Below are 23416 nucleotides of genomic sequence, written 5' to 3'. Positions count from 1 at the left end.
GGTATACTCAGTGTGAGGGTGAGTTTTGGAATCTAGCCCAGATGGAAATATCTGTTGAACTACTGCTGTGTTTGAGAGCAGCCACCCCAAACAGATGAATCCAGCATGTTGCTAAAAGCATTTCAAACCATTCTTGTGGCACAATGCAGTATTTTTACTGGAGAATACAGGAGATGTTTTAAATTTTCTCAACTAAAAGAAAAAAAAAAAAAGTTGAGTCATTGTACTAGAAAGATGAGGAAAGCATCAGTGCTGTAATCATGTCTTGTGTTGCAACACTAACAGAAATTAAGTGGTCTACACAGCTTTACAGCAATGAGTACTTAACTGCAGCTGTGTAAGGGAGTCAAAGCATCTACTGGGAGTGTTTCATTGTGCTTTTTTTTCACCTTACTACAGTCTTCTAGCATTTATTTTCATTCTGTGGTCTATTGCTTTCATCTTTAAATTCATCCGTGCAACCTTCTCAATCACAGTTACTGGTGTTGTTTCATGTACGTATGCAAAATCTCTTGGAAAGTACTGTCATGCTTATAATATAAAATGAGGAATACAATGCAAATGCAAAGTACCATTTTTTAATATGGAACTGAATTTATTGTCAAACATTATAGGAACATTGTTTGCAGCATTACATAAAACTAAGAATCTTTCAAGGAAGCAAACCCCAAATGCATAAAATGTGGTATATAAAAAAAACCAAAACAATTCACAACCTAGCTGCAAACAGCTGATCTAGCCAGCTGCTCTTCCTAGGTGACCTTGGTAGCCAGTATAGTGAAAGAGAGGCACTCCTGTAGGAGGTGAATGGAAGGAATTTAGAATCACAGAATATCCAGGGTTGGTAAAGATCCATGAGGATCATCGAGTCCAACTCCTGACTCCACACAGGACAATGTAAGAGTTAAGCCATGTGCCTAAGAGCATTGGTCTTATTCCTGCTGTGGAGGAAGTATTTGCATCCTTCATCTTGGAGAAGTATACAACTATAGAAACAGCTGAGTTGTAAGTAAATTAATTGGACTACTTATTTTAACTGCTACTATGATAGAAATAAGCAAATAAAACCTTGTCTTAAAGCAAGTCTTTTAAAAAGTCCATTACATTGTGTTAGTATGCTAATATAAAATTTCTAATATAAAATCTGATAATATAAAACTAAATCTTTGAGTTTCCTCCCATATAGACATTTCTTTTTACTAAAGTTTTTTTTTGTTGTTGTTGTTAATAAAAGTTGTATATACTGCTAACATAATTTGCATTAGCTAACCCTATTAAGACAGAAGAGGCCTAGAAGCTTTTGGTTTCTAGGAAGAATTGCATAGGTAAAAATGCAATGAATGCTTATCAATTTCAGTAACTAGCAACCTTGCTGTCATTTAAACAAAACAATGGAATGGGCTGGATTTTGAGCTGTGGCTCAAATGAGGATGAGGGACAGGGTGTAAAGAGGGGGAAGTGAAAATCATCGAGTCCCCCGAGTTCTAGTCTCCAGGCCACTCTTCTCTGTGCAGGTCTGCCTTCAGAGCTGGACCACAGTGATAAGAGCTACAGCATTAAAGTACCTCCCTCCCGTTTCATTTTTGCTCCCATCCCATCGTTATTACACTGTGGCAGTGTGGCAGTGCAGTGTATGGTTGCATATATTGGCCCTATGCTGTTCCTGTGCTGGGAAAATTCTTTCTGCGGTCGCTTCAGACCCTCTGAAGCTCCTGCACACTGCTGGAGAGGTGGACAGGGGCTGCACTGCTGATTAGATTCTGGCTCTATGCCTGTTCTGAACTCTTTCTGCAACCGGTCCATAAAGTAATCCCCAAGACTATTTCTGCCAACTTGGGAACAATCAAGCCTGCGAGCATTGGTCAGGAGATCTCCCATCATCTTGATCTTCTGGATTTTGGGCCCAATAAATTGTTTCTTGATAGTGCTTGCACTATGAGGGTCTGCATTTTCAATGCTTACGGCATAAAGCTCTTCGAAGTATCGTGTCATTGTTTTCCACTGCATCATAGCTAGTTCCAGAGCTTTCACCAAACCAACAGCATAGTCACAATTTGGTTTCTAGAAACAAAGACAGAATTACATTTATTTAGAAGAACAGCTCATCTTTCCATACTCACTGTTTTCCTGCAGCTTCCTATCAAGAAGTCACATTAGGATTTAAAACTCCTAGTCTGGAGCGTTTCTTTTTAGGATTTTATAACTCCTAGAAAATTAAACCTGGAAATCAAAGGGGATGAACGCAGAGATCTGAAGTACCAACAATATAATGCAAGAAATTAGAGTAACTACTGCTTACTGCAAATGCTTGAAAGCTCATTCCTTGCTACACACCTGGATGGTTTTAGAACAGTAATAGCCTCCTCTTTCTTGCTGATACTTCATCAAAGCCTCTGCGGCTTTTCTCTCTTCTAGAGCTTGATGCAGGAAGAACTTCGAAACATTTGGTAGAGCCACGTGTGACTGATCAAAATATTCACCCTAAAAAAAAAAACAAAACAAAAAAAAAAAAAAAAAAAAAAACCACAAAAAAAAACCCACACGACACATTGTTAAGATTTGCTAGAATCCAGGAGACTTTTCCAATGGGACTTTATCTACCCACAATCACTTTGAAGACCTTCATCCAAGTTTCTACAATACAGTAAGTTTGGTGTCTTTACTAAAAAGTCTGTTTACTTCTATTACAAATCCCTCTAGCTTTTAATTCTAGAGAGGTAACTGTAATACTGATATAGTACTGTTGTTTGTCTCCAATACTGATGTTCTTTCTTGTTGGCAGAGATCCTTGGAATACAAATAAATTTCAAGGCATAGTCCCAGAACAGGGAACATAGGTGAAAAATAAGCTTTCAAAACTATTAAGATGAGGCAAGTGCAAAAGAGAACAAGCACAGTTTTGCATCTTCAACTAGTTCCAACACCCCTTGCCATAGGCAGGGCTGCCTTCACAAGCTTAGGCTGCCCGGGACCCCATCCAACCTTGAATGCCTCCAGGAATGGGGCATCTGCAGCTACTCTGGGCAGCCTGTGCCAGGCCCACACCACCTCCGAAGCTTCTTCCTAGCACCTAGCCTAATTTTCCCCTCTTTCGGTTTAGAGCCACACCTCCTTGTTCTACCACTACCAAACTGTGTAAAAAGCCAGTCCTCTCGCTCTGTATGTTCCCTTCAAGTACTGTAAGGCTGCAACAAGGTCTCCCCAGAGGCTTCTCTTCTCCAAGCTGAATAAGCCCAACTCCATCAGCCTTCATAGGAGAGGGGCTTCAGTGGAACTGAGGGAGTTACAGTGTTGTGATCTGCTAGTTCCCTAAGTATGCATATGCAGTACAGCACAGCTTTTGCCTCTTGGATGGGCTCTGGACTGGAGCTCTGCTGTATGCTTGTAGTCTAGGAGGGATACAGGACAAATGCGTGCCCTAATTCTGGAGGCACACCAGGCCAGCTGGATGGGGCTCTGGGCAGCCTGAGCTGGCAGGGGGCAGCCCTGCCCATGGCAGGGAGTTGGGGCTGGGTGGGCTCCCATTTAAGCCATTCTGTGCTTCTATGATTTCATAGGTTTTTCTGCTTCTTCCTGTCCTGCTCGCCTTGTTCTGTTGCTGTGTGTAAATACAAAGTAAATGCTTCATCTGTGTTGTTCATCTCTTTAAAAAAACTTGCAGAAAAGTTACGCATGCAAGACAGTGTTTTGTTACTGTGATAACCAGCTGGGATTCCCCAACCTGTGCATGGCAATAAAGCTTCTGAGAGCAGGGCCACGCTGGAATGCTGCATTAACAACCCCCGAGCCTTGTCCTGCGCTCACTTTCACCTTGCTGTTCACAGAAGCAACGAGATTCCATATTTTGCAGCCACAGAAGGAAAGTTACCATGCCTGCTTAACCGCTCAGGTAAATATTTTATGTACATAATTAAACTACTTATAGGATGTTAACGTTTTCAAGTTGTTTTTTTTTTATTTAATTTATCCACCGTCTGTTCTTAACTGAGCAGCATCCACCCCACGCCCCTACCAGCCACCAGGGTCACCCACCGCCCGGCCCTCCCGCCGCCTTACCAGCTCCTGCAGGCTGTAGGCGAGCTCCAGCAGGGCGCCGGTCACCCCGCACAGGCCCTCCTCCACGGCAGCCGGGAGGTTCTGCCTCACGCGGCTGCCGGGCAGCGGGCGGTGCGCCGTGCAGGCGGGCAGCGTGACGCGGGGCCGCTTGAAGCGCGGCTCGGCCATAGTGGGCGCCGCCATGGGGCAGCCGCGCCGCCGCGCCGCCCCGGCTGATATAGCGGCGGGCACCTGGGCCGCACCTCGCCTCCGCCCGCCTCCTGCCCGACCGGGGGAGGAGGGAGCCGCGGCGCCGCCATTTCCTGCGTGCCCGTGGGCGGCGCGCCCCGAGCCCTGCAGGGTCACGTCAGCTGTGTTAGCGGCGCTGCTCGGTTTGCACTGTGCTAGGCTCCTTCAGCCGCCATGTCACGGAGGTGCAGCTCCGCGTGCTGTTCTTTGAGCGTTTGCTTTCAACGCATAGAAGCCGCTGGAGTGGAAATGTGGCCCAACGCCCTGCAGATGGGATGACTTTCACGTGGGATCTTGTGCTGAGTCAGCTCAACCCTGCGTGCCGCTTTGTGCAATGTATTCTAGCAGCTCGTTCTGCTCCCTCGCAGACCTGTTCTGAGGATTAAGGGCAGCCCTGTTAGCCTGTTCCACACTGTAATTGTAATTGGGTTCGACTGCCTGAGAGCTGGTGGTACGGGTGTGAGAGCTCCTCTGCAGAAACCTGCCTATTTCCACTTTGGTGCCTCCATCTTCTGCAGTACTCTGCCCTCGTTGTTTAATGTAACTAATCATATTTTAGTGCTTAGAATCACAGAATGGCTTGGGTTGGTGGGGATCTTAAAGCCCACCCAGATTGGACAGCTATGGATTTGATGGGTGGACTGTTTAATGGACAAAGGAACTGGTTGTGAGATTGTACCTGGAGAGTGGTGGTCAATGGTTCACTGTCCAGGTGGAGATCAATGACAAGTGCCAGTGCCTCAGGTCAGTGCTGTGACCATTGCTGTTCTTCAGCAATGACATCAACAGTGGGATTGAGTGCTCTCTCAGCAAGTTAGCGGATAACACTAAGCTTTGTGGTTCTGTGGTTCAGTGGACATGCCTAAAGGATGGGTGCTGTTCAGAGAGAACCTAGACAGGCTCAAGCAGTGGGCCCAGGCGTGAACCTCATGAGGTTCAACAAAGCCAAAGGCAAGGTCTTGGCTTTGGACGTGGTGGTGCTGGTGGACAGCAAGCTGGATGTGAGCCAATGATGCGGCCTTGCAGGGCAGAAAGCCAACTGTATTCTGGGCTGCATCAAAAAGAGCGTGGTCAGAAAGGCAAAGGAGGTGATCCTGCCCCTCTAGTCTGCGCTGGTGAGACCTCACCTGGAATACTGCATCCAGATGTGGAGTCCTCAGTACAGGAGAGATATGGACCTCTTAGAGCGTGTCCAGAGGAGGGCCGCAAAAATGATCCAAGGGGTGGAACACCTCTATAAGGTCCCCTAAGAGGACAGGCTGAGAGAGATGGGGCTGTTCAGCCTGGAGAAGAGGCTCATGGGGATCTCCTCCTGTGGATACCTGCAGGAGATACCTGGGGAGACTTGAGAGCAACCTTTTAGTGTCTAAAGGAGGTCTATAAGAAAGAAGAGGAACAGACTCTTTAGCAGCATCTGTTGTGATAAGACAAGGGGAAATGGTTTCAAGCTAGAAGAGAGGAGATTTAGACTGAATGTAAGGAAAAGGTGTTCTTTTTTTTTTTCCACAGGTAGGGTATTGAGACACTGGAATAGGTTGCCCCAAGAGCTGTTGGATGCCCTGCCCCTGGAGACATTGAAGGTCAGGCTAGGTGGGGCTCTGAGCTGTAGGTGTCCCTATTCATTGCAGGGAAGTTGGATTAGATGGCCTTTAAGGGTCCTTTCCAACTCAAGTGATTCTATGATTCTATAATATGAAGTGTGAAATCAGAATTAAAAGCCAATTAGTACCTCTGGAGAAACCTGTAGTTTATTTTGTTTGGTGGGCCTTTAATGTTCAATTTCTGAGCATAGTAGACTTGATCGCATGCTGTCTTTTGGAAGTTCGTGTCTTAAGTTATCGCATGGCAGTGACACAAAGACATTTTTAAGGCCATATAGGAAGCATGGGCCTGCTCTGACTCACTCCAGAATTCCTTAATTCCAGTTATTCCTTAACTCCTTTTCTTTTTTTTCATGAGAACACCGTTTGGTTTGTTTTCCATTCTGCGTCACAGAACTAAAGGAAACACATGCAATTTCTGCTGCAATTGTATTTGTTATGGAGAAAATCCATACAAAGTAACATAGGGGTTATTGCTACACAGGGTGAGACGGTGTCACTGATAGTATCTGGATGGTGGACAGTACCATCTGTTCCAAAAACACATGATCTCAAATCTTGGTTTTTAAGTAAAGCTGTATCCTAGGAGACAAATGCTTTGTTCAATTTCTTAGTTACAACATTGCAGCATGGTCTTTAATAAGGGCAACTGTCTGCTATCAGGTGGGGGCTTTTAAGGTAGAGGAACTGCTGGTCAATTGCACTAACCATGAGGGGAAGGCTTCAGGTATTTCTTTCAAACTCTATGCTTTAGAAAAGTTTTTATTCACTTGAGATGTGTCCATATATTACTTTCGTACAAGTAAATCAGCTTCAGAACTTTATTCCCACATGTCCTGAAGTATGAAGATGCCATACAAGAATCCTGAATGAACAGACACCGACGGTGTGGTGGGGATGGATGCTGAGGGAGAGAAGAGCAGATAGTTCTGTGCAAGCCATTGCACACAAGGACTCTGCAAACAGGATTGGTGACAAGACTGGCCCTCCTTATCCCCAAAATCCAGGATTATTTAAATGTGTTATGTTAGGCACATGCCTCAGTTTATTTCTATGATTTGGGATGATATTGACACAGCACATTTTAAAGTGCTCAAAGTGGTATGCCAGAGTGGGAGCCCAAGCAACCACAGCATGGTATGCAGGAGTGCAGTTCATGTTCCAGAAAAAGAAGCTCTCGTACAACACACCCCTCCTGTGAATTTGTTGGCTGAGAGTAGCAGAGAGGACAGAGTTATTGTCAAAAGGCTTCAGCAGTCACCTGAAAATATTTTTCTGCTGAGAGTGCTTTGCAGATATTTAATTGTATCTGGCTGCTTTCTGCCTTGATTCTCTGTCATTTGAAGTTGTACTTCGGAGATCGCATTGTCTGTTCTGTAACCACAGGTAGCAAAAATTGTGGCTGTTGCTTCTGTCCAGCCACCATCTGTTAGCTGCTTTATAGCTGTGTGCTTTGTAAGTGATCTATCAAATGCCACCAAATATTTTTCATGTGTGATCATTCTGTGCCCATCAATAGCAATAATGAAGATTGAAGGCTACATGAACAAAAAGCTGTAAATAAATGTGTGATATGTATGTCTGTAAATTAGCCTTCTTCATTCATGATTTTATTTCATAATTAAGTGAAACCTAAGCTTTCTGGCAGGAAATGGAGAATGATTCATATGAGCACCCGTGAATTCATAATCTCTTCTATTGGACATGAAGTCACTTTACCCATTTATCCATATGCTTTGCTACGCTTAACAGGTGCTTCATTTCATGTTTTGTCTGATCCCACTCTGTTTTATTTCCCGTTTTCCATGGAAGAAAAGCCAGCAAGACTTCTGAGTTCTTTGTTTTTTTGTTCTGTATGACTCATAGAGTTAAAAAAGCAGCCTGAAATCTGGGCTTTCTTAAAAATGGTCTTACCGTCATCAACAAAACGTGGGGTGGCCCTGGGATGACTATAGCCCTGTGACTGAGCTGTGAGTTGGTCATTCTGGGATATATTTTCTATTTTTGTGTCTCTGAGCAAATGTAAAGTGTTCAGAAAGGTCCGCTTTGCTGTAATGGTGTGAAATCAGTATGCTTTAGCGATACAAGGTAAGAGCTTCTCAAAAGTACAAGCTAGAATGTAGTTCCTCTGAAGTATCTTGTCCTTGATGTCAAACAGAGCAGACAGGAGCCTATTTTGGGGGCTCGTATGTACTGGACATTACTGTGTGACTGTGCAGTATCTACTATTTATGTATTCCATTTACTAAGGCCAGATATCACACTGAAATCCTGTATGCAACTACTTGGATTCATTTTGAAGTCATTTTTTAAGTGCATTTTTCTGGAGCTTGCCTCAAATATTCCAAAGCTTTGTTTTTGTTGCTTTCCTTTCCTAGAGAATTTTCTTCTGTTTTCTTCTGTTCACCGATACTTTTTCATATGCAAACCACATTGCAGTGCTAGAAGTCAGCTGAGGTGTGCAAGCATGTTTTTCAGTTGTCATGGAATGTCTTGCTGACCATCATCTAGTTTTCCCACTTTGCAACAGTAGCGGAATAAAATTGTGACACTGTTTGCAGCTGTGATGTAAGCTTTATCTTGGTTAGTTTTGTTCCATGGTTTTCTTTTTACTTAAGCCTGCATCACACGGGTATGGAGAATTTGGCTGATCCCTCTTTCTTCTTCTGCAATGAAGTTCTTTCGTAAAGAACTTTCAAACGCTGGATAATTGAAACCACTGTGTTATTTAGAGAAATCTTTGCTGATTAAAATTGTCCTTATCTTTAACCTTGTGTATTGGAGCAGGTCTAGAAGGGCTTCCTAATTCATGCAGCTTCCTCTTTGCAGTACCTAAGTGAGGCTCTCTGTAATTAATGCTGTCTTTTCCCTTCCTGCAGAAGAGTGTACTTCAGGTAGCCTGGAGCAGAGATGAGGCAGCCCTAGCTTGTCTCTGGCAGGCTAAACACAGGCCTTGTTGGAACCTCTGTGACTGTGCATGCTCGTAGGCTCCTTAATGCTGGCTTCTCTGGTAAAACTGCACTGCGGACACTACTAATTTGTGGCCACCAGCTGTATAGCTCCAGTTTCTCTTAAGCACATGTCGCTCTTTCCAAAGTAGAGTTACATTTTGGCAATTTACCTACACCAAGTTTCATCTCCAGTCACTCCTCCTCTGAGATACTGCAATTGTTATTTCAAGTTATATTTTAAAAAGCATTGGACTGCAAACTTGAGGCTTCTGTCCATGGTACATTGTAATTCCAGTCACTTTTTGGAGGATGGAGCTACTGGGTCTTAGAGCTGGAGCAAGTATAAAGGGATTCTGAGGAATTTCTAAAAACATGTGGTGTGCCCCAGGCAATGCATTACATAAGGGGTTTGTGCAGTCCCCAACTGCCTGGAGTCTCTCACGGTTTGTAGCCCTTCCCCTTCTTGTTCTGCTTTTCTTTGCACAGATATGAATAAGAATCTGTGCTTGTTTTCAGACAAATGAGAAAATAAGACTTGACGTTTTGGAAGAGGCACTGCCCTTTTCTGGTACAGTTTGTGCCACTGAAGTCAGTGACTGCAGGTAATGCCTTCCAGGCAGTGTGAACTCTAGTGGTGCACTCTATGCTCAGCAGCCCTTGAAAGAGCATCAGACATCTTTGAGATGAGCATGAGCAGATGCACTCTGTACTTGTTCACAGAGTTTGAGACTGCAGTAATATTTGCCAGTAGTAAACAACATCTTCTGATGAAAGTCCAGGAACCCTTTATTGTCTTGCTGCTCTATGTCACTGACAATCAATGTTTGTAGAGTTCTTGCTGGTACCAAGAGCACCTGCTTCCAAAATGCAGGTACTCCAGGGAGTTGAATGGTTTGACTGATGCCCTTTACTGTTTGGCTAAAGAGGGAAGGCATTGAGGCCACAGTTGTGGAGAGAGGTGTGCAAGATGTTGCAGGTGAAGGGGAAATTGTTCCAAGTGTTTTTGGTTTTGCATTCACCAAAAAGTTGAGAGCGAGCCATATTCACAGTTTTTATTTGAGGAAAAGCCTCCTGAAAGTTTCTATGAAGCTGAGCTTCTTTTTTTTCTTTCTTTCTTCTTTAACTTTAAAGTGTACTTTCATCAGGTAAATGTTTTAAATTTGGGATTCATATGGGTTTGTATCAGAGCAGCCCTGTGGAGAGAGACTTCGGGGTCTTGATGGACAGAAAGCTGGATGTGAGCCAGCACTGAACTCATGCAGCCTGGAAGGCCAACCTGAGCTGCATCAATGGAGGGGTGGCAGCAGCAAGAGGGAGAGGATTGTCCCCCTCTATTCTGCCCTTGTGAGGCCCCATCTGGCCTCACGTTCAGGCCTGGAGGCCGCAGCACAAGAAAGATACGGAGCTGTTGGAGTGTGTTCAGAGAAGGGTCACAAAGCTGATCAAAGGGCTGGAGCACCTCTGCTGTGAAAATTTGAGCTGAGGGCTTGTTCAGCTTGGAGAAGAGAATGCTCCGTGGGCACCTCATTGCTGCCTTCCAGTACATGAGAGGAGCATACAAGCAGAAGGGGAACCAGCTTTTTACATGGTCTGATAGTGACAGGACAAGGTGGAATGGCTTAAAACTAAAGAGATGAGATTTAGGTTAGACATTAGGAATATGTTTTTTGCTCAAAGTGGTGAGGCCCTGGCACAGCTGTGGATACCCCATCCCTGGAGGTATACAAGGTCAGGCTGGATGGGGCCCTGGGCAGCCTGAGCTGGTGGGGGGCAGCCCTGCCCACAGCAGAGGGGGTTGGAGCTAGGTGATCTTTAGGGTCCCTTCCAACCCAAACCATTCTATGATTGTATGATTTTATGATTTAGTGGAGGTGAGTCAGACAAAACAGAAGTGGATAACTTCCTTCAAACATCTGACCTTAAAGACTGTGCTAAACTCCAGTGAAGTGAAGGTGTAGATCATTCGGATATTTATTTCCCTATCACATTTTGCCTAATTTTAATGATTTTCAATATATTATAAGGTTCTTACAGTGATAGGTGTTAGATTGTTGTCTGTTTGTGGCAAATCCTTCTGTGCAGCTCAGGCAGATTGATTTTGATTTCATTATCTTTGTGCAGAGGACCTGTTGATTTGGGCGTTAGCCTGATTTCCTCGTAATTATGGGATATAACATAGGGTGGATCTGGCTCATCTCACTTAAGGCAGCCAGCAACATTAACTGGTACTCTTGGAAAGTTACTCTGGTCTGTAGGACTCTGTGGCATTGCCCACAGCGATGCGCTCAAGGGCTTTCCTTCTTGATTTTTAAACCACTAGCTCCCATTGCTATCATTTGTGTAATTCAGAAATTACTGTGCTGAGCATTTAACGCTCTCACAGAACAGTTTGTTCTCCGCTTGAAATCCCACATGCCAAGCGCCTGCCTGAGGCAGAGACAAAAATCTTAGCTTTGATACTCCGAAATGGGCTGCGTAAATCCCGTGCAGCTGGTCTGCGTGAAATGTGCCCAGTGACAGCACGCCATGGAGAGGATTGCAAGGGTCTCTCTTTCTGGGTCTCTCAGATGCTGGTAGGGTCTTATGCTGTGCAAGGCAGTGACAGAGCAGTATCAGAGTGCTCAGTGTTCAGGGTGCAATCACATGCAGCTCCCTCAGGCATATGTGTGGACAAAACAGATGCATAACTGGGCCACGTTGCCTTCTTTTGTATATTTAGATATGCTTTGATATTTTCCAACTTTGGAGCTGTGGTTAAAGCCTCAAAGGGAATCCAGGAGTCCACAGCAGCTGAGCCTATGTTTCTAGCACAGGGCGTTCCTGCCGTGCTGTGAATGTGGTGAGCAAATGGTGTCAGTGATCATGAACTGCAGTGTTTGTCAAGGGAGATTCTCTGAGTCTTATTTAAATGTGAAAGCCAACACAGTAGCACTGACACTTGTGCGTATTTGTGGTGAGGTCAATGACTGTTTGGATTTGAGATTGTTTTTTCTGCCTGTGCCATTCTGGCCACCAGCTCTGCTCCTTGAACTGACTCTACTTTGCTTCTTTCTGTAATATAACCCAGCTGGGACGTGGTTCCAAGTGGAAAGTGACTCAAACCAATCAAACCTCAGAAGGTCACGAATGAAAAGAGATGCAGTTCAGGGAAATAAATGTTAGAATACAAAGTTAGGCAAGTTGTGACCGGTGAATATGAGCAGCTTGTAGCAAGGCCGTGTTTTCCCCTAACAGTGCATTGAAGCACTTTGGAAAGCCTACTTTTGCTCATGTTTTATGGACTGCTCCCGGCAGTGTCCTGCAAGGCCACCTGTGTGAGTCTTGCTCTGTGCTCAGGCTGGAGAGAGCTCCCTGGTTCTCCTGAAACAGGCACTAGGGTCACTGCCAGGAGTGAGACCAAATGTGTGAAACTGTTGTGTAGAGCTCGGTGTGGCAGCACTCAGGAAGGAGAAATCATGGAGGCTTTCATTAACCCAAACCAATCGTAAGATGCTGAGAGTACAAAAAGAGATTTGTACACGTTGCTTCATAAATCAGCTTCTGGCAAAAAAAGATAAGAAGAAAATTTTCTTTGGAGCCAGCTGAGCCAATAACTGCTTCTGGCAGGATTCCTGCATGCTTTCCAGATCATTTTGTCATGGCCATTGATTGAAATAAAACACTGGGCACATGGACCACTGGCCAGAGCAAGTATGTGGCCATTGTTGTGATGCCTGGGCTGACAGACTTCTCTTAAGGGGCTCCGAGGGATTTTGTCTGATGTGTCCCAGAATGGGATCGTCCATGTTTCTGTGGAAGGATGCTTGTGGTCTGCAGTCTGGGATGCAAACAGGACTGAGGGACACGTCTTGTGAGGCAGCAGTAAGGCCATGGTAAATGGCAGAGGGAGGGTAGTGAGGTTTGCCATGTGTAGCTTCTGACTTGTAGCTGTTTGTTTTGAAGCAGGAGACAGGAAGATTTACTTTCCTTTTTAAAGGAAGATCGGTGCAGAGCAAAGATAGGTGAAAAGTTCCGAGGAAAACTGAACAGAGAGGCAGCACTAAGAGCAGGCCAAATCTTTCACTGGTGTATATGAGCATTACTCATACAACTTAAAGAGAGTACATGATTGAATTGAGCATGTACCAGCTGAGGACCTGGCCCATAATGTTCTTTATAAAGATCTGATTCCTCCCCAAATAGTTTTTCCCTCTCTCTTCAAAGAGGCACCTGTTGTTGGAGGAGCTGGTGATGATACTGGATTAGTGTACATGCGGTCAGCCCGCTTGGCCTCGGCCCTTTGGACCCAAAATGAACTCCAGCTGCTGTGCCCGGAGCAGGTGCTTCATCCAGCCTGAGCAGCTGTTTGAATGCACAGTGTCCTGGCCAATAGGCAGGGTGAGTCCTCTGAACTACCAGGGGAAGAGCTGGTCAGCAGGAGGCAAGGAAAAGGCACTGTGCCACAGAGTTGTGTTTCTTATACCCAGCGTTTAGCAGGGAGACAGTGTTGCAGCATATCATGGTGGAAATGGGAAACAGTGGCTGGCATTCTGCATGCAGCATGCCTGCATGACCCAGTGATGGATGCTGGTTCCCAAAATGAGAGACCAGCAGGACCCTGACAAATGCTGGATCTGTAAGATGCTGAATCTGTCTTGTCAGTTATGTGGCCTTGTGTGAGACTGCTGCTGGCATCTAACAGTTGTTCAGTGTTTACAGCCATTGGTTCAAAGCTTTAAAAGCTGCCTGGCAGAGGTGAGATAGGTGCAGAGCAGCATGCAGGGTGATACCTGTGAGGTGTGACAGCCAAAACCAGCAGCAAGGGAAGATGACAAAAGCAGAGGGAAATGGGTTAAGATGCTGCCACAGGAGTGCAGGGGACTGTGCCAGGTCAGTGGAGGGTGAGGAGACGTGTGGGCATTCGGAGATAGGGAAGATTGGAAGGCAGCAGCCAGAATTTGAGGAAGGAGTATAGAAAGGCAATGCCAAAGGTAGAGCAGTGGTAACCCGGGGAGGGCTAGACTGAAGGGAGCAGGGCAAGGATGCATGTTTCTTCTTTCTACATTGCATATGGTTTTGGTCAGATCCTATCAGCCTGGCTTCTCATTCTGCGTGCCTTTGCTAATTGCTCAAGCAAGCTCTCAGTGAACTCCCATATTTCGTTTTTCATTACAGTGTGGCGCAAACCCAGAAGAAAAACATGAATATTAGAGGCCTTTCTTTGTCAGGAAATGGGATTTCCGCAGGTGCTCAGTTGCAAATACTGTGCATGCTTCTAAGGCTTGGCATATGGCATTGCTAAATCCTGATTCAGGATGCAAGAATGTCTCGTGGCCCCTGCCATGTAAACTGTTGTCCGCCCATGTTTGGAAGTCATCCCTCAGTGATGGCACTAGACAAGTATGGGTGAAATGAGCAGCTTGACTTCAGCACGGAGCAAGACTTGTTGAACACTGTAAGTACAGATGGTCCAATTCACATTTTGAATAATGAATATTTTGACTTTTTGTGCAGCTAGTGGTAAGAAGTTCAACAGCCCTTCTTCAGCTCCTTTCTGCCATCCCAGGATTTGAAAGAGTGACGAAGTATTTCATCCCTTCACAGGATTGGGTAAGCTTAGTAACTGTAATGCTCGTATGGAATTACATACTAAAACTCCAGATAGCCAGATGCATTGATTTAAAATCATCTATGTGGTTGCAGGGAAATTATTGCCATTTTATTTTACTTACCACTTGGATTAGTTAGGCTATCCAGGTGACTTCAGTTTGCTCTTTTGAACTAAAAACTGCTTGTCCTGCTACAGACCTGTACAGTTTCTTTCCCAGTGTAGTTCTTCCATCAGGTATTCCTCCTGTATTTATTGCTTCCACATTAAAATTAGAAGCTTAGAGAAATAGCGTCAGAAGCTGGCTCTCTCTGCAGGAAAGAAAGACTTAAGGCTTTTAGAAAAATAGATGCATTAGAAATAGGTGGTATCTGCTCATTCTGTGCTCACAGCCTTTGGGCCTGTCACTGGAAAGAAACGCTGTGTGTGACTTAAAAGTGCATGAGGTCCATCTGTGGAGAAGGCAGCCATTCTCCTGTTTATCATCCCTGTGTTTTAACCACTGCAGGCTTATAGTGGGGAACAGTAGTTCCCCACTGTCTCCTTATCTGCCCAGTGGCATGGCTGGGTGCTACACACCCCCAGTACTCCTTCACTGGGGATGGAGTGGTAAGTGTTCCCCAGCTTTCTTGCATTGTGGTATTAACTCAGTGAAGTGGAAGTTCAACTTTCTACTCCTTTTAGTGTGGTAAATATGAAAAAAAGCTCCCCACCAAAAAGACCCACACCAAATGCCATTCTCAGAGCAGCCTGATCTGCATTTAAATATGGCAGTACATATAATCTCACTTCCCAGAGATTTTTAACCACTTCAATTGTGGGTAGGATTTTTTTGAGCACCTTCCCGATGCTGATTTCAATGGAATTAGCATTGCAGATCTGAGCTGGTGTGAGGAACAGAGTGAAGCATTTTAGATGTCATAACTTATTAATTGCTGGATTAAGACGAAGGAAGAAAAGAGATTTTTAGCAGCCCTCCGTGTTTTGGGCATCTGGAAGACAGAGTGTTTGACGTCATGTGAGACCTATGTTATGCTATTGAGGAATTTGCAATTCAAGATCAAAAATACTGTAAGTGCCCTTTTTCCATACAGCCGACAATTAGTTTGCTGCCAGTAAGAAAAACAATCAATAAGTGGTAAGTGAAAGTAGTATCAGAAATGGACTCTGACAGAGTGGCAACATACAGTTAGGCTGAGGGACATTCTTCACACCTGCTGTGGTGCATAACAGTAGCTGGCTGAGTTAACCCATGGCTCTACAAGCAGAGCATTGTGCTGTGACACAGCCTGGACAGCGATTGAATTACACACCGATTAGGTCCTGGGCTTCTCTCTGTCAGTGTGGACAATGAAGAATCAGAGAAGTGGACATGAGAGCTTTAGCAGGCCTTGTGCTCTCGCAGGGAGGAGGATTAGTTTGTAAATGGTAAATTGTGTTGGGGCCAGCAGTCGTAAAACTGAGCTCTGCCCTCAAAGGCACAGGCTTTGCAGAAAACCCCTTCTCCCCCCTGCTTCAACCGCCTGCTGTGATTTGGGGAGGGGTGGACATGTAGACTCTGCTCCTCCTTTTCTCTCCCAAAGAAGGCAGAAGGTGCTGGTGCATTCATATGAACTTTGCCCATCACTGTCTCTTTCTGTCTTCTGTTAAAAAGGGCATGGGATTAAGCAAATCAGTCTTCTGCCATTTCCACATGGTTGCAGAAGTTTGTGATTTACCTCTCTTACTGAGGTGCTGCTGGCTTGTTTACTGCCTGGTGATGGTGTCCCTAAGAGCTGATTTAACCCAAAGTATATCCTTATTCAGGAGGTCTACAACAGGTTGAAGCGTTGCAAGTGTTGCATCCTTTCCCTCTCGTTATCTGGTCCCACGTGACTGCAGAGCCTGTGCTGTGCTCTTAGCTCACCCTGCAAATGCTTCTTGCAATGGAAGTAAGTACAGAGCTGGCACAGAAGACTTCATAACAATATTCTTTGGGTTTATTCTTGCTTTGATTCCACTGGGACCAGTTGCTCTACACACAGGTGTTAAAGGTGGCAAATCCTCTTACATCCTCTTCCAATTTTTGTTGAAAAGTTTATGGCACATCAACTGGTTTGTTTTTTTTGGAGAGGCTGAGCTTTTATTGTTTTAAGAAAAGCAGGTTAAATACAAACAGGAGAAACAACTGCATCACATGTTGTGGTTGGGAGTGCAGAGCATTTGCGTTCCATCTGATCTTGTGCTTCCACTCCCTGCACATACTGAATGCAACAGCTACTGGCACAAGTGTAAGCACAGAGATGGGCAGGAGTACTTTGCAGTGCCAGACATTTTCCTTACGGACCCATCCAGTTTTCTAGAACCAAAGATTTCCCTATGGTAAAGCTGACATCTTAAAGGATTGTAGGAGGTAGAAGGATGTGACTGCACTTGACCTGAACTCGGTCTGTGATTCTGTAGCTATCTTGAAGTTTGCCAGTGAATAATGAAGTATATGATAAATGAAAACATGACTAATTAATCTGCAAGCACAAAAAAAAAAAAAAAGTCTAAAAAATCCTATCTTTCTTTAAAAATCCTTACCTTTCAAATAAGCTGAATGCCTATTGACCCTGTATCATCACAGTGAAATTCAACAGGGATGTTCTTGCTAATGGACTAAGAATACAGATCTGATTGCATATGTGGAAAACTGTTTTCTTCTGGTATTCTTTGCTACTGTAATAAACCATACTATCTCTCCCTCTAGACTTTATCTCACCTGTTTATAGTGTTGGCATTTTTCAAGCTGGGAAGCAAGTAATACCAAAATCCTGTAAGATTGTAAACGGGGCTTTCTGGTTATGTCATTTAAAAATGCTTCTTTGTGTTCTCTAGTTGGAACTGAGAAAAAAAAACAAACATATTTCATATTCTTAAAAGCAGTAGCAGATTTACTGTAACGCACCAGTTCAGAGCAATTTGTTCAAACACTGCAAGTTCCAGAAAACCCCTCAAATTCTTTCAGCTATCTAATAGATGGAAAATTACCAGTACCTCCCAAAAGGTGCTAACAACTGTGTGTGATAAGTAGAAGTTGGCTTGGGTTGGTTGATTTTCCTTTTTCCTTTTTTTTTTTTTTTTTAAAGCTCAATAAAAAGTCATACATGGGTTGAATTCAGCTGTTGTTCAACACAGTCAGTAGGGATTGCTTATGTTTCGCTTTCAAAAACAGAGAAATATAGAAAAACAGAGAATTATTCTAAGTAGCCACTGTTTTGTTCAAATGGAATATTTCAAAGGTATGTTTTAAAGAAAAACAATGAAAAATAGTCATTCAGTAGTGCTGGTACAGGATTGACAAAGGTTAACACCGCTGACATCATGCTGGAACTGCATAGCATTTTGTCAGTGGTTATTAATGCTCTGCTGCTGGGAGACAGACAGTGCCAGCTGCCAGTTGGTGTGATGCTTCTCTGCGGGTGCGCCTCAGCCTCTGCTCCAAAAGGCTGTGAGCGTCTGAGGATCTGCTCCCTGCCTAGTCATCACTGCTCTGGCACAGGAGGAGAGGAGATGGTGCTACTGAGCCATGTTCAGAAGGCACAGATGACTTGTGTTACTCAGATGTTCAAGACTAAAGACCTTTGGAAGGAAATAAACCTGGAAGTTCAGACAAACATGAGAATTGTGTCATCAGACTTGGAGGAGAAGCCTATGTTATTTAAGAGTGCCTTAGAGTTTTGGACACCAGAGGAAAGAAGTCAGAAATGGTATGGAGTGAAGGAGAAAAGCCCTTGCGAGAAAGGAGGAGGAACTTTGTAATGGCAGAATGATGTTGAATGTGGAACAATTAATGATCTTTGACTACACCGTATTCATTATACATCCAGATTTGTAGGTTTAGCTCACTCACTTGGGGCTAGCTATTACTTCGTGTGATACCTTTCAATTACATCTACCATAAGGGAATGAAACAGATATGTAAAGGTGCAATACGTCAGTGTAGCATATCAAATTGAGAAAGGCATTTTTAGCAGTCTGTACCAAACACAGGTTTAAGCCAATGTTAGATTATTCCTTAAGGGTATTGTTATTATGACAAATCTGAAAGGAGCTAAAAGCATTTCAGTAGATGAAAAAAAAGGAAGCTTTTATTTCCTTTGCACAGCCTGGAACCAAAGCAGGATGGTCAGCTAGGCTTACACAGCCCTGCTTCATACCATGCAAGCACTGTGGTCAGTGTCAGCAGAATGCTCAAAGAAGCTGTGAGTACAGAGGGACCAGCTCATCGGGCTGCTCCACATCTGTAAATGCTGAAGTATGCTAGGACTAGGGAAAGATCTGGCTGCATCCATCTAATAGGCACCAGCAGGGTGCAGTTTTTTTGGTTTTTTTTTTTTGCTCCTGTTTGGTTTCTGTAGAACAGATTTGTCGTCGTAGATTTAAAATGCTGTGTATGTATGTTCCTACTAAAGCCCTCGCAGTGCTAACTCAGATCATGAGATTTTGAAGGAATCATTTGCGCACCAGTGATTTTTCTTAAGATAATTACGCCACTTAAATGGTAAACTAACATATGTCACCTGCATTATTTCCAGTTTATACCTCAAAAGAAGCAGGTATTTCATATGGCAATGCAGGGTCATGGAGGAGTTGACAGCACTGGAGTTGAAACAAGGTATTTCAAAAAGACTGTGACTCTCTGAAGTGTGGACATTGAGAGGCAGCCCCTCTTGGTTTTGACTTTGACGCTGGCCCTGATTTGAGCAGGAGGTTGGACTAAAGGACATCTCAGCTTCAATTATTTTGTACTCGGAAAGGAAACAGTCTCCTAATTCTGGTTCACATAATTTTATTAAGCTCCTGTGAAATCCATCCAACCTAGGTTTTATGTTACAGTTTTCACTTGGATTTTTATGTCTTTATTTACCATCTGAGGATCAGCATTATGGAGAAGATCGCAACTGTAGTTCTCATAGAGGAATACGTAAAGGAAAAACACGAATAATACACTGAGATTGTCCAGCTGTGAAAGGCCTGATGGTCCAAGGACACTGTGATGACAACTGCAGTGCCACACAGTCTATTGTATTCTCTTTGGTACTAAGATAAAAAACAAAACACATCATTGCCTACAGGTCTTTTCTGAAAGAGAGATGAACGTTTGAGTGCAAGAACCTCAAGTTCAGGAACACAATTCAATTTTTAGTTTTGCACACCAATAAATTATTAGAATTAAATGGAAAAATCCATGTAATCTGCACGTGCTTACCAATTATCTAGCTTGATACCCAAACAGTGACTTGTATGGACAACTTCTTCGGGCAGTTTTACACAAGCAGTCTATAGTCAGTTGCCTAATCCTCACTGCATCATCCCGCACCAAACCAGCAGGAGCAGCAGCTGAAGAAGAGCAATTATTCCCCTCCACACAGCACCTGAGAGATGGCATCTGAAGCATCATGGTCTTACTGGTGCAAGACAGTTATTGTTGTGCTGGAACAGGCCACCACAGCGGAGAGGGGCTGGGGCACACGCAACACCCAGAGCTGGGCCTATTCAGCCTGGAAGAGAAGGCAGAGCAGACATCTTGTCTACCACTGCCTACAGCCACTTGCTGTGGGGTGGGGGAGTACATGGAGGTAAGGGCTGGGCTTGGACAGAGGGAGAGGGAACAAACCCACCCCAGTGGAGCAAGGGAATTTCCAGCTGGGTGCTTGACAAAAGTACTCCTCAGAGCATGCTAGGCTTTGGAGCAGGAGCCCAGAGAGGAGGTGGAATCATTTTAATGGTAGTTAATTAAAATAACTCATTGTACTTTCCAATAGCCCGAAGTTTTTGGATAATTACAAAAATGTATCGTAAAAAATCACCTAACTCCAAACATGACTTTTTTGAAGAGCAGCTGAGAGAAAAAAACATTGGAATTCTGTATTTCTTCAAGAAACAAGCTCTTGCTCATTGACCTCTTAGCATTTGATTACTCTTGTACTCTGCTGGTAAATAACATTTGCAAGATCTCAGTTGCAGACCAGGCTTTCCATTTGCAATTAGTATCTCTGGGGACCAAACGAAAGCAGAATGAACCCACAGAAGCCCCTGCTCTCTCAGCACAGCTGGGGTAGCACACTTTAGAGCCACGCAGCCCCCACCACCTGGTATGCTTCATTGGTCCTCAAGTTTTTTAGAAGTTATCCTCTTGTTCCGAGGAGAATATTCTGGGGCAATCATCAAGCTTGTATTTTGTATCCTTACCTCTTAGGTTTATCATGTGATAAGTAATACTAGCACCAGAAAAAGAAAAAAGTAGCAGAAGTTAAAGAACTCCAGTAGCAAAACTAGCTGCCAGTGGCTCCTTTGCTTCTTTCCTAGCTGTGTCACTGATGAGGTTCACCTGAGCTCCAGCCCAAGCAGCTGCCTGATGCCATCCCCAGACGCGGCCTTTGGTATCTCCGTCAGCTTTGTGCACCTGAGGCTGTGACAGGAGGAAAAGGCAGAAGGCAGGCACGCGTCTGGTTGCTTGCGTGGAGCCCAGCGCAGACCTCTGGGTTCTGTGGTGTGTGCAGGTCTGAGCACTGGGCCCAGCACTGCCCCACCCAGCTACACAGCTGCAGGCACTTAGGCTTGATGGCTGTAGGGATAAAGGCACGGCAGCTTCCTCGGCAGGACAGAGCAAGGCTAGCCCTGCTGGAAGGGAGCTGGCTTAAAATTAGCATCTAAAAGGTATGTTCTTCTAAAGCAATAAATGGTGGGTGTGGGGTTATTCTGGTGGGTACAAAGTCAGTATGGTCGCAGGGACTGCTGCTTCAAGTTGTTGCTGAGTGGGGGACTGTATGTTGAGCTGAACTGTCGGTGTGTTGCCCCTAGCGTAGGGGGCTCCTGTTTTGTGTTGGTTTGTGTTGTTGTTTTTTTTTTTCCCAGAGAGGATGGTATTTGTGGGTCTTTTATTACAACAGGAATAGTAAAGACAGTAAGTGTTCATTTGTGTGCTTGCTGTGTAGAGACTGATAACTGACTCAATCTAGGAGAACAGTAGCATAAGCCTTGCCTAAATGAGCTGGTTTTGGAGTCCTGTATGCTTTTCCCAAGGACAAATCTTTCTTAAACATCATCTAAAACTCCATTTAAATTAATTTCATGAGCTTTAGCATGAGAAAGGAAAACAAGTTTTCTGCCCCTCCTCATAAAGTGCACTCTCCTATAGTTTTGTAGCATTTGGCCTGGGCTCTTGGATGAACTGTGGTGTTGAGTTCCTCCTAATTGAAGGTGTAAGCTTCAGCTGTGAACAAGCTGCAAAACTGTTCACACTATGAAGGAAATGCAGAAAATTCTTCTCCACACCTTCAGCTCTCAATGAAGAGTGCCTGCACAGGAGGGTCAGGCCCAAGGCTGGGAATGGGGCTGGCTGCTGGGTGGTGCCTCAAAGTTGGTTTTTTGTTTTTGTTTTTTTTTTTTGAGGGCTGCAGGAGAGCAGGTGGGCTTTGACTGCAGATTTCACCTTGAAAACAGCTCTAAGGAACATTGCTTTTTCATGTACTTGTTACACATAATGCAGTTATGTGCAATTAACAAACATACAGTTAGAAGAGTGGTGTGGATAAACGGTATTTAACAGGTTTATAGTATGAAAGATTATCATGGTGAAAAGAGACAATCAAAAATAAATGAAATGCTCACCCATGTCCTAGACTTGCAGTAGAAAACTCCAAAGGGAGGGATCTCCAGAAATAGATCCTTCCCCTGTGGCAATCAGCCCTTAAATGGGGTCTAGGAGAGGTGCAGCCAGGCTCCACCCCTTCCAGTCAACAGGTGAATTGCCTTCACCTGTGCTCCCAGGGCTGACCCAGTCCTTGCCTCAGGTGATGAATCAGTGGTTCAGGCCGTGACTCAACAGTTCCCATACAGGGAGGAAGTGGAGGAATCTTTGTAAGTAGCTGGACAGAGTATCCAGAAGCAGTGTGTGAACGGGGCTTAAAGAATGCTGTAACAAGTCAAGCTTGTGGCTGAGCACAACCATCCCAGGCTCTGAATCTGCGTATGTGCTGCCATCGAGCTGTAGAACAATGTCCGTAAGGATGGTTTAGGCTCTTGGTCCCTCATGTTTAAGAAGGAGGGTGGCTTTCTCCTTTAGACTGCTTTTCACTTTAAAAATAGAGGGCAAGTTCCCCTGCCGCAGCCCGGTGGGGCTGAGCTGCACATCAGGCTGATCTGTGAACTCAGAGCACATCTGATCCTGCAGCAGTGCTGGCTGCCCGGCCCTGGGCTCCACCTGAGTAACTACATTGTGCTCGTCAATCAGGGCTGGCCATTCCTCCCTGACAGTTCCCCGGTGCCCTACTGTGCTGGGCCTGCACTCGCCATCAGTGCCTTACACAAACATGTCCTGCTTTAAAGCAGGGCCACGTGGGGAACAAGCAGCTTGCTGCCATGGAGAGGCCACACAAATTCAAGTAGGGGAAAGGAAGAGCCCTTGATCTCTGTCCTTGCCAGGCACCTGTGGGAGGCAAACAGCTCGTGCTAGATCACATTCCTTTTTATGTGGAATAGTCAAATGTGCACATGGTAGATACCTTGAGATGAGTTCTGGGCTGCTCTCACCCCTCCCCACCCCTTCTGCCTGTGCTCCCAGGTGTTAGGAGCCTGACCCAGCCCCTGGTGATCCCACCTGTGTGCTCCGTTCAGGAGCAGTAACCCTTCTGAGAGTCACTTGTGTAATCCTGTAAGATGCTCAGTGGAGAAGCTGATAGAGTAAAGCATTTCTGCAGATGCTTAATTTTCACTAAGTGGGCCTTTCATGTGGCTAGGTGCTTAAAGTTAAGCATGTGCTTAAGTGCTTTCTTGGATCAGGGCCCAGTGCTTGTAGCTGGGGTGCCCTGATGCTCTCAAGTAACCAGTAGTGCTCGGTACCCCTGGTGAACCCCCGGGCTGGGGGCTACTGACAGAGCTGTGACTGATGAGTGCTGGGTGCTAAGTGTTAGACAGTCTCATGGTAATGAGCCCATGAGGTTTGGCTGTGCTGTGAGCTTTGTGCT

At 44.8% G+C, this 23416-nt stretch overlaps 1 protein-coding gene and 1 long non-coding RNA gene across 2 annotated transcripts in view; one reads left to right on the top strand and one right to left on the bottom strand.

Moving 5' to 3' along the window:
- Positions 1-23416, top strand: part of LOC306948278 — a 34626-nt gene that overhangs the window by 356 nt on the left and 10854 nt on the right. Inside the window, exons 2-4 of the long non-coding RNA XR_013792588.1 lie at positions 2416-2644; positions 3825-3889; positions 14330-14425. This is a non-coding gene — a long non-coding RNA (uncharacterized lncRNA). The remainder of the gene's footprint in view (positions 1-2415; positions 2645-3824; positions 3890-14329; positions 14426-23416) is intronic.
- On the bottom strand, positions 1557-4239 carry LOC306948277 (ferritin light chain-like; the record flags this gene model as incomplete). Its single annotated transcript, XM_079537833.1, is given in 4 exon segments — positions 1557-1575; positions 1577-2061; positions 2335-2481; positions 4057-4239. Coding segments are annotated over 4 exon segments (834 nt in total).

This window comes from Tetrao urogallus (assembly GCF_951394365.1).
Source record: "Tetrao urogallus genome assembly, chromosome: 6".
NCBI lineage: Eukaryota > Metazoa > Chordata > Aves > Galliformes > Phasianidae > Tetrao > Tetrao urogallus.
This window is presented reverse-complemented; position numbering and strand designations above follow the sequence as displayed.